The 9,750-nt window shown below is 38.0% G+C and overlaps 1 protein-coding gene across 1 annotated transcript; it reads right to left on the bottom strand.

Moving 5' to 3' along the window:
• Window positions 1–1,976: 1,976 nt before the first annotated feature.
• LOC131079703 (uncharacterized) lies at window positions 1,977–5,109 on the bottom strand. The gene is made up of 2 exons (XM_058017731.2): window positions 4,521–5,109; window positions 1,977–2,245 (listed from the first exon to the last, which is right to left on the bottom strand). The coding sequence occupies exons 1-2, from the start codon at window positions 5,107–5,109 to the stop codon at window positions 1,977–1,979; spliced, it is 858 nt and encodes a 285-aa protein (XP_057873714.2).
• Window positions 5,110–9,750: the final 4,641 nt, after the last annotated feature.

Here is a 9,750-nt window from a genome sequence, read left to right as displayed (position 1 = left end):
CCTATTGAATGATCTTTGATATTCTAGGATTTTGACTAATTACTGTATTTAAGTACATGATTAAATGAAAGTATTAAAACACTAAGACATAATGAATCATTACATAAACATGTACCAATTCAACTCTCAACATCCATGAGTAAAAGGTGGAAGTTGTCTTTTGAATTTTAGGTTAGACCTATGTCATCCCCCACATCATGGAATTTATATAGGATATATGAATGTAGATTTTAGGGTATAGCTCAAACATATAGAGATAAAGGTTAATAATGTTGTGGAAGTATTAAAATTATAGATAAGATAAACTGCATCAGACTATGTGAAAGTGGGAGTAGATGAGGATGGATAAAGGTTGGAGAATGATGCAGAGTACTCAGCAAGAAATGTACTAATGGGCCTACTTCTTGGTTTATACACCCAAAGATTGATTTTCTCACTCCTAAGGGTCCAATGGATTCCTATATAGAAGGACTGATCTCCTAAGTGTGTTTCACACCCCACACTTACTCCATAGGTTCTAGGGACCTTACACAACTCCAACCAAGATTGGGCTTTAGGGACACTTTCCTTAACTTTGACCAAAATATGGAAATTTGGCCTTCGGTCTACAAATTATCAATCTGATGATTGGGATAGTTTACTTATGGCTAATATAAATAAAACCAACCACAAATTGGGTTTTGGGACCTCCACAAGGCTAAAAACCCTTATAGAGCTAGTGGATCCTAGTAGGTCTCTTTAACCGGTTTATGGGCAACAACTTGCAAAACTTCCAAAGGACTAGACAAAAAAATCACTATTTTGGATACCCTTTTTGGACTTACAAAAGATCCCAAAGTTGCAGGAATTTAGTCTACTCTAGCATACCCCAACCCTTACTATGTTCACAAACCTAATAGACCTAATTAGGCTTGGTTTACAAAGCAAGTATCAAGGAATGGGTGTATAGAACCAATGCAGCACTTTCGTTAGGTTCTCCTACCTCCAAATGAATAGGATCCACTATCAAATCCATCACCTTGCTTGTTTGGCTGACTGTCCACACAATGGTCTCATCACTTAGGCTAAATACATAGAGATATTTAGCCTAAGACTTGGTGGTTGAGGCAACAAACAAAATCCTCCAGTCCTAAGCCTTTATGTTCTTACTATATAGTCCCATAACTTTAATTTTCCAAGTGTTCATGAGATTCCATTGTAGAACAGACAAGTTAGGGCTCCATCTCTACACTAACCCTGAAATTAAGGATTTCTAGACCAGTCTGAACAGAATGAAGATAAAACCTCTACTTCGGTTACCAAGTGAACTCAAAAAATTGGAAAATAAGAGGTGATTAAATTTACTAACATTCCATTCCTAGGGTTTTGGTCTGGCAATCCGTATTGGACAATACTGTCTCAGAAAAAGAAAATTTGCTCAGGAAATTCAGTGCTTTTCATTCAATTTTTCACCAAAACTATCATCCAATCGCTCCAAACTTCACATGAAAGGCTTCAAGTGCTTACATATACCCTTTCCAATGAACCTAACCACCTTTTTTAATGGTTATGACCGTTGGAACCAAAATGCAACTTCTCGGAGCAATATTGCAAAAAGTTGTTGACAACATTTTGACAATTTTGCAACTTTTGGCAATTTGCATCCTCCAACATTCAAACATGTTTAGGATATATCTTAAAGTCATTTATTTACTAAAATAACACAAAAACACTTATGACATCCTATTCTAAGGTCCTATTGGTCTAATGATACCCAAGGTTGTCTTAAGGTACCTTTGGGACTCTTAGCCTTACAAATTGGACCAAAAACATTATTAGGTGGATCCAAAGGATCAACACCATGATTAAATCCTTTTAACCACTTATTACAACCTAGTGATCTTCAAGAGTCTGATATATGCCTCGGGTTCCCTGCACCATACTCCCCATGTCAAAAAAACTCAAGTCCCTTGAGTTGGTATGTCAGAAAGTGTAGCTCAAGTTAGCTTAATGGCCTCCTCGATCATCCATGTGGCATCTTCCAGAAGTTTTCCCTTCCACTTGACAAGGAATTCACAATATGTTTGTCTCCTTGTTTGTTTCCTAATTCTTTTATCTGCAATGTATTCAATCTCAGGTGTACGTTGAGAAAGGACATCTGCCATCATATCAGGAGTAGGTGGATCAACAAGACTTGCATCACCAGCATCATGCACAGCATTCTTGTAGGCATATATGTCAGCAACATTAAAGATAGGAGATAAACCTATATCAGAGGGAGAGTCAATTTGATAAGCATTGTTTCCACATTTCTTAAGGATCTTGAAGGGACCAATTTTCTTCATCATCAATTTAGTATACTTCTCTTTAGGAAATCTATCTTTTTTAAGATGAATCATGATCATATCTCCCACTTGATATTGCAACTCTTTTATTTTCCTGTTTGCATTTAGTTTGTACTTCTTAGAGGTATGTTGCAGTTTGGCTCCCACCTACTCATGGATATCTTTCATGACCTCTACAAAGTCCTTGGCTTGGGCGTTCCTCTTGTCCAGATCTCTAACATCTCTTAATTCCAAGACACCCCTTGGGTGTGTTCCATAGACAATCTAAAAAGGAGTTAGACCAGTACTCCTGTTGACTGAGTCATTATATGAAAACTCTTCTTGAGGCAAGATGACATCCCAAGTGTCTCCATTCTCTTTTGTCAAACACCTCAAAAGATTACCAAGGGACCTATTAACTACCTTTGTTTGACCATTTGACTGAGGATGGTAGGCGAATGAGAATGACAGGTTTGTACCTAGCCTTTTCCACAAAGTTCTCCAAAAATGCCTTGTGAATTTAGAATCCCTGTCTAAGATAAAGGATAGTGGTAGTCCATGGAGTCTGATAATCTCCTTAAAGAATATACCTGCAATGTGAGAGGCATTATTTGTGGTTTTACAAGGCAAAAAATGTGCCATTTTGGAAAATTTGTCTACAACAACATATATATTGTCATATCTTGCTTTAGTCTTTGGAAGTCCCATTACAAAATCCATACTCACTGAATCTCATGGTTTAGTAGGGATTGAGAGAGGTGTATACAATCCTGCATTAGATGTTTTTCCTTTAGCCTTTTGAAAAATCAAACAACCCTCTACATACCTCCTGACATTTGTTGGCATCCTTGGCCAAAAGTAGAATCTTCTAACAAGTTCAAGGGTCTTATCAACCCCAAAGTGCCCAACCAGACTTCCACAATGCTTTTTCTTTATGATTTTTTCCCTTATAGATCCCTTTGGAACACAAAGTTGACTCCCCTTAAATAACAGACCTTCTTGTAAAATAAATTCAGAAAACATAGTATGATACTTGTTTCCCATTTCCTTGCAAACTTGATATGCCTCTTTGAAATCTTCATCACCATCATACATGTCCTTCATGGAGTGAATCCCCATGCTATCTAATTGAACTTCTTGGATGATCAAGTTTCTCCTACTAAGAGCATCTGTAACTTTATTTGTCACTCCTTTCATATGCTTGATAGTGAATGTGAAAGCTTGAAGGTACTCCCTCCACTTCATGTGTCTGTGATTTAGTTTCTCTTGCCTGTTCAAAAAGCTTAGAGCATGGTTGTCAGTATATACAACAAATTCCATAATCAATAAATAATGTCTCCACTTCCTAAGAGATTGTACCAAAGCATACATCGCTAGATCATAGGTTGAATATTTTTGTTTTGCCTCATTTAACTTTTCACTAAAAAGGCCACAGGCCTACCCTCCTGACTCAAGACTCCTCCTATAGCCTTCTTAGATGCATTACACTCAATAGTGAAGACTTTATGAAAATCAGGGAGGATTAAGATGGGTTGCTCTGCAATATTTGTTTTCAAGAACTCAAAAGACTCATTAGCTTCATCAGTCCAAGAAAATTGACACCTACTTCCTCCTTTGATGGTATCTATCATAGGTGCACTAACCCCACTGAAATTCTTAATAAACTTTCTATAAAAGCTTGCTAAGCCATGGAAACTTTTTACCTCACTTGCAGACCTCGGTGTTCGCCAATTGAGGATGGCCTCCACCTTAGATGGGTCCATTCTTAGTTACCTTTGGAAACAACAAACCCAAGGAACATTAGTTCTTCCTGCAAGAAAACACATTTGTCTAAGTTGATCTTTAGTTGCTCCTCATGCAACCTCTTCAACACCAAATCCAAGTACATTAGATGTTCATTTCTATCTTTACTAAAAATCAATATATTATCCAAGTATACTAGCACAAAATGATTGATAAAAGGCTTAAGAACCTCATTCATTAACCTCATAAAGGTACTAGGGGTACTAGAAAGCCCAAATGGTATTACCATCCACTCAAATAAACCTTAGTTGGTTTTAAATGTTGTCTTCCATTGGTCTCCATCTTTGATCCTAATTTGGTGATAACCACTTTTCAAGTCTATCTTGGAATAGTACTTGGCACCTCCTAAACAATCCATCAAATCCTCTATTCTTGGCATTGGGAATCTATATCTTATTGTTATCTTGTTAATACCCCTAGAATCTGTACACAACCTCCATGTTCCTTCCTTTGTAGGAGCTAGCACTGTCGGGACTGCACATGTACTTATACTCTTCCTAATGAACCCTTTCTCTAGCAATTCTTGGATTTGTCTTGTAGCTTCTGCATTTTGCTCAGGGGTCAGTTTGCAGGCTGCCTTATTAGGCAATGTAGCACCTGGTATAAGATCAACACAATGACTGATTTCCCTTTGAGGAGGTAAAGTGTATGTGGTATTGTTTGCAACTATTTCCTTATACTTATCTAGCAGATCTTGAACCTTCTTAGGACCTACCTTCCTCCTTGCTTCTTGACTCTTAGGTTGCTTCTTAGGTTCATCCTTAGGCTTGAAAACTATTGCAAAGAAAGGGGTATCTTCCTCTTTTAAGACCTTCATTAACTCCTTCTCATCTACTAGCATGACACTAGTCACAATATGCTTATCCTTACTGTCATCTGGGAGAGGGGTCATGGTGAAGTTCTCTCCATTTTTAGTGATGGTATAGATATTCTTCCTACCTTCATGCCTAGCATCTACATCATATTGCCAAGGCCTGTCAATTAACAAATTACAAGCATCCATTTCTACCACATCACACAACACTTTATCCTTGTATTCGCCTATTGAAAACTCTACCCAAACCTATTCACTAATCAAGGCTTGTTGACTTTTGTTCCACCAAGACACCTTATAGGGATGGGGATGAGGTAATCTTTGCAAATTAAGTTTAGTAACCATTTCAATAGAAGCTATGTTATTTGTGGACCCTGAATCCACAATGACTTTACATACCTTGCCTTGTACCTTGCAAGAGGTTCTGAAAAGAGATTTCCTCTGAGAGGGTTCTTTGGTGGTTGGTATCTTCAAGAGGGTCCTATTAATCATCAAGAGTTCTCCTTGCTTTAGATTTGCAGACTTTGATGTAGATGTATGGTAGGAGGTCATACTTTGACTATCTTCTTCTTGTATTAGATGTTCTCTTCTATCACCTCCTTGGTTGCTATTTCTCAGCTTCTCTAGACACCTAAATAATTGATGCCCAACTAGGTTGCATGAAAAACACCTACCGGTGAAGACACTAGGTCCTCTTCCACCAAATCTCCCTCTACCATTCCCCCTCCTTCCTCTAAAGTTACCTTTGTTCCCTGATTCTCCTTCATGTTCCTGATGATTGGACTCTCCTTGAGGTTTAGGAGATGGTCCCCTACCATTGAATCTGTTGTTGCCTCTAAAATTTCTACCCCTTCCTCTATTATTGTGTTCTCCTCTGCCCTTTTGCTTCTCCTCAATTCTAAGTGCCATTTGGTAAAAGTTGTGCACTAATTCTGGATTGAACAAACTTAGTTCATCTTGAATGTTGAACTTAAGGCCATTCATGTACCTTGCTAGCTTTTGTGTCTCACTTTCTGGTATCTTTGCCTTGAGTGTCATCCAGTGAAACTCCTCAGTGTAGGTACTGACATCCAAATCTCTTTGCCTTAGGTTTTGTAATTTCTTGTGAAGATGATCTCATAGTCCGCAGGCACAAATTGTCTTGTGATCTCTACCACCATCTTTTTCCATGAAGTTATAGGCTTCTTTCCTTCTTCATCTCTTTCATTTTGCAGGAAGTTCCACCAACTAAGAGTTGGACCCTTCATTTTGGATTAGCTACCTTCATCCTTTGGTTATCAGATACCTCCTCACATTCAAAATAATTCACCATTGCCTTTATCCAATCCATACATTCTTCTGGATTCATTTTCCCAGAGAATGTAGGTAGTTTTGCCCTATTGTCTCTTCTTCCCACTCTATTAAGGGATTCAACAAATTGTCTTTGGTTTGTTGGCATCTCTTGTCTCTCTACTTCCTCTTCTCCTTCTCCATCAAAGACTAATACAACTTATTTTCCTTCTTGTTCTCTCTTCAACTTATCTATCTCTTGCTCCATCTTTTTATTCTTGGTTGCCTGCTCTCTCACTGTCTTGGCTAACTCCATGTTTGTCATCAGTATATTGGGGATCTCCTCACTATTCTTTGTTGTGTCTTCCATTTCATTATCTTTCCCAAGGTTCTTCTGAGGCTCTGATACCACCTGATGCAGAGTACTCAGCAAGAAATGTACTAATGGGCCTACTTCTTGGTTTATACACCCAAAGATTGATTTTCTCACTCCCAAGTGGTCCAATGGCTTCCTAGATGGAAGGACTGATCTCCTAAGTGTTTTTTGCACCCCACACTTCTTCCATAGGTTCTAGGGACCTTACACAACTCCAACCAAGATTAGGCTTTAGGGACACTTTCCTTAAATTTGACCAAAATATGAAAATTTGGCCTCCAGTCTACAAATTCTCAATCTGGTGATTGGGATAGTTTACTTATGGCTAATATAAAGACAATAAACCACAAATTGGGTTCTGGGACCTCGGCTAGAGGATCCTAGTAGGTCTCTTTAGTCGATTTATGGGCAACAACTTGCACTTGACAAGGAATTCATAATATGTTTGTCTCCTTTTTTTCTTCCTAACTCTTTTATCTGCAATTTATTCAATCTTAGGTGTAGGCTGAGAAAGGACATCTGCCATCATATCAAGAGTAGGTGGATCAACAAGACTTGCATCACCAACATCATGCACAGCATTCTTGTAGGCATATATGTCAGCAACATTAAAGCTAGGAGATAAACCTATATCAGAGGGGGAGTCAATTTGATAAGCATTGTTTCCACATTTCTTGAGGATCTTGAAGGGACCAATTCTCTTCATCATCAATTTAGTATACTTCTCTTTAGGAAATCTCTCTTTTTTAAGATGAATCATGACCATATCTCCCACTTGATATTGCAACTCTCTTATTTTCTTGTTTGCATTAAGTTTGTACTTCTCAGAGGTATGTTGCGGTTTGGCTCTCACCTACTCATGGATATCTTTCATGACCTCTACAAATTCCTCTACTTGGGTGCTCCTCTTGTCCAGATCTCTAACATCTCTTAATTCCAAGACACCCCTTCAATGTGTTCCATAGACAATCTAAAAAGGAGTTAGACCAGTACTCTTGTTCACTGAGTCATTATATGAAAACTCTTCTTGAGGCAAGATGACATCCCAAGTGGCACCATGCTCTTTTGTCAAACACCTCAAAAGATTACCAAGGGACCTATTAATTACCTCCGTTTGACCATTTGACTGAGGATGGTATGCGGATGAGAATGATAGGTTTGTACCTAGCCTTTTCCATAGAGTTCTCCAAAAATGCCCTATGAATTTAGAATCCCTGTCTAAGATAACGAATAGTGGTAGTCCATGGAGTTTGATAATCTCCTTAAAGAATATACCTGCAATGTAAGAGGCATTATTTGTGGTTTTACAAGGCAAAAAATGTGCCATTTTGGAAAATTTGTCTACAACAACATATATATTGTCATATCTTGCTTTAGTCTTTGGGAGTCCCATTACAAAATACATAGTCACTGAATCCCATGGTTTAGTAGGGATTGCGAGAGGTGTATACAATCCTACATTAGATGTTTTGCCTTTAGCCTTTTGAAAAATCAAACAACCCTCTACATACCTCCTGACATCTATTGGCATCCTTGGCCAAAAGTAGAATCTTCTAACAAATTCAAGGGTCTTATCAACCCCAAAGTGCCCAGCCAAACTTCCACAATGCTTTTTCTTTATGATGTTTTCCCTTATAGATCCATTTGGAGCACAAAGTTATCTCCCCTTAAATAACAGACCTTCTTGTAAAATAAATTCAGAAAACATAGTATGATACTTGTTTCCCATTTCCTTGCAAACTTGATATGCCTCTTTGAAATCTTCATCACCATCATACATGTCCTTCATGGAGTGAATCCCCATGCTATCCAATTGAACTTCTTGGATGATCAAGTTTCTCCTACTAAGAGCATCTGCAACTTTATTTGTCACTCCTTTCTTATGCTTGATAGTGAATGTGAAAGCTTGAAGGTACTCCCACCACTTCATGTGCCTATGATTTAGTTTCTCCTGCTTGTTCAAAAAGCTTAGAGCATGGTTGTCAGTATATACAACAAATTCCATAATCAATAAATAATGTCTCCACTTCCTAAGAGATTGTACCAAAGCATACATCGCTAGATCATAGGTTGAATATTTTTGTTTTGCCTCATTTAACTTTTCACTGAAAAAGGCCACAGGCCTACCCTCCTAACTCAAGACTCCTCCTATAGCCTTCTTAGATGCATCACACTCAATAGTGAGGACTTTATGAAAATCAAGGAGGATTAAGATGGGCTGCTCTGCAATATTTGTTTTCAATAACTCAAAAGACTCATTAGCTTCATCAGTCCAAGAAAATTGACACTTACTTCCTCCTTCGATGGTATCTATCATAGGAGCACTAACCCCACTAAAATTCTTAATAAACTATCTATAAAAGCTTGCTAAGCCATGGAAACTTTTTACCTCACTTGCAGACCTAGGTGTTGTCCAATTGAGGATGGCCTCCACCTTAGATGGGTCCATTCTCAGGTTACCTTTGGAAATAACAAACCCAAGGAACACTAGTTCTTCCTGCAAGAAAACACATTTGTCTAAGTTGATCTTCAGCTGCTCCTCATGCAACCTCTTCAACGCCAAATCCAAATGCATTAGATGTTCATTTCTATCTTTACTAAAAATCAGTATATTATCGAAGTATACTAGCACAAAATGATTGATAAAAGGCTTAAGAACCTCATTCATTAACCTCATAAAGGTACTAGGGGTACTAGAAATCCCAAATGGCATTACCATCCACTCAAATAAACCTTTGTTGGTTTTAAATGTTGTCTTCCATTGGTCTCCATCTTTGATTCTAATTTGGTGATAACCACTTTTCAAGTCTATCTTGGAATAGTACTTGGCACCTCCTAGATAATCCATCAAATTCTCTATTCTTGGCATTGGGAATCTATATCTTATTGTTATCTTGTTAATACCCCTATAATTTGTACACAACCTCCATGTTCCTTCCTTCTTACGAGCTAGCACTGTCGGGACTTCACCTGTACTTATACTCTTCCTAATGAACCCTTTCTCTAGCAATTCTTGGATTTGTCTTGCAGCTTCTGCATTTTGCTCAGGGGTCAGTTTGTAGGCTGCCTTATTAGTCAATGTAGCACTTGGTATAAGATCAACACAATGACCTATTTCCCTTTCAGGAGGTAAAGTATTTATGGTACTGTTTGCAACTATTTCCTTATACTTATCTAGCAGATCT

Source organism: Cryptomeria japonica, chromosome 9 (genome assembly GCF_030272615.1).
Source record: "Cryptomeria japonica chromosome 9, Sugi_1.0, whole genome shotgun sequence".
NCBI lineage: Eukaryota > Viridiplantae > Streptophyta > Pinopsida > Cupressales > Cupressaceae > Cryptomeria > Cryptomeria japonica.
The sequence above is the reverse complement of the archived record's forward strand: the minus strand, read 5'-3'. Positions and strand labels throughout refer to the sequence as shown.

Excerpts from the sequence above, each read along its gene's own strand:
- LOC131079703 (XM_058017731.2), bottom strand. The coding sequence starts at position 5,109 with ATGGATGCTTGTAATTTGTTAATTGACAGGCCTTGGCAATATGATGTA. Across the intron at positions 2,246-4,520 it reads GTTGTGTACAGATTCTAGGG|GTTTATCTCCTATCTTTAAT; the intron begins GTATTAACAAGA and ends CCTCTGATATAG.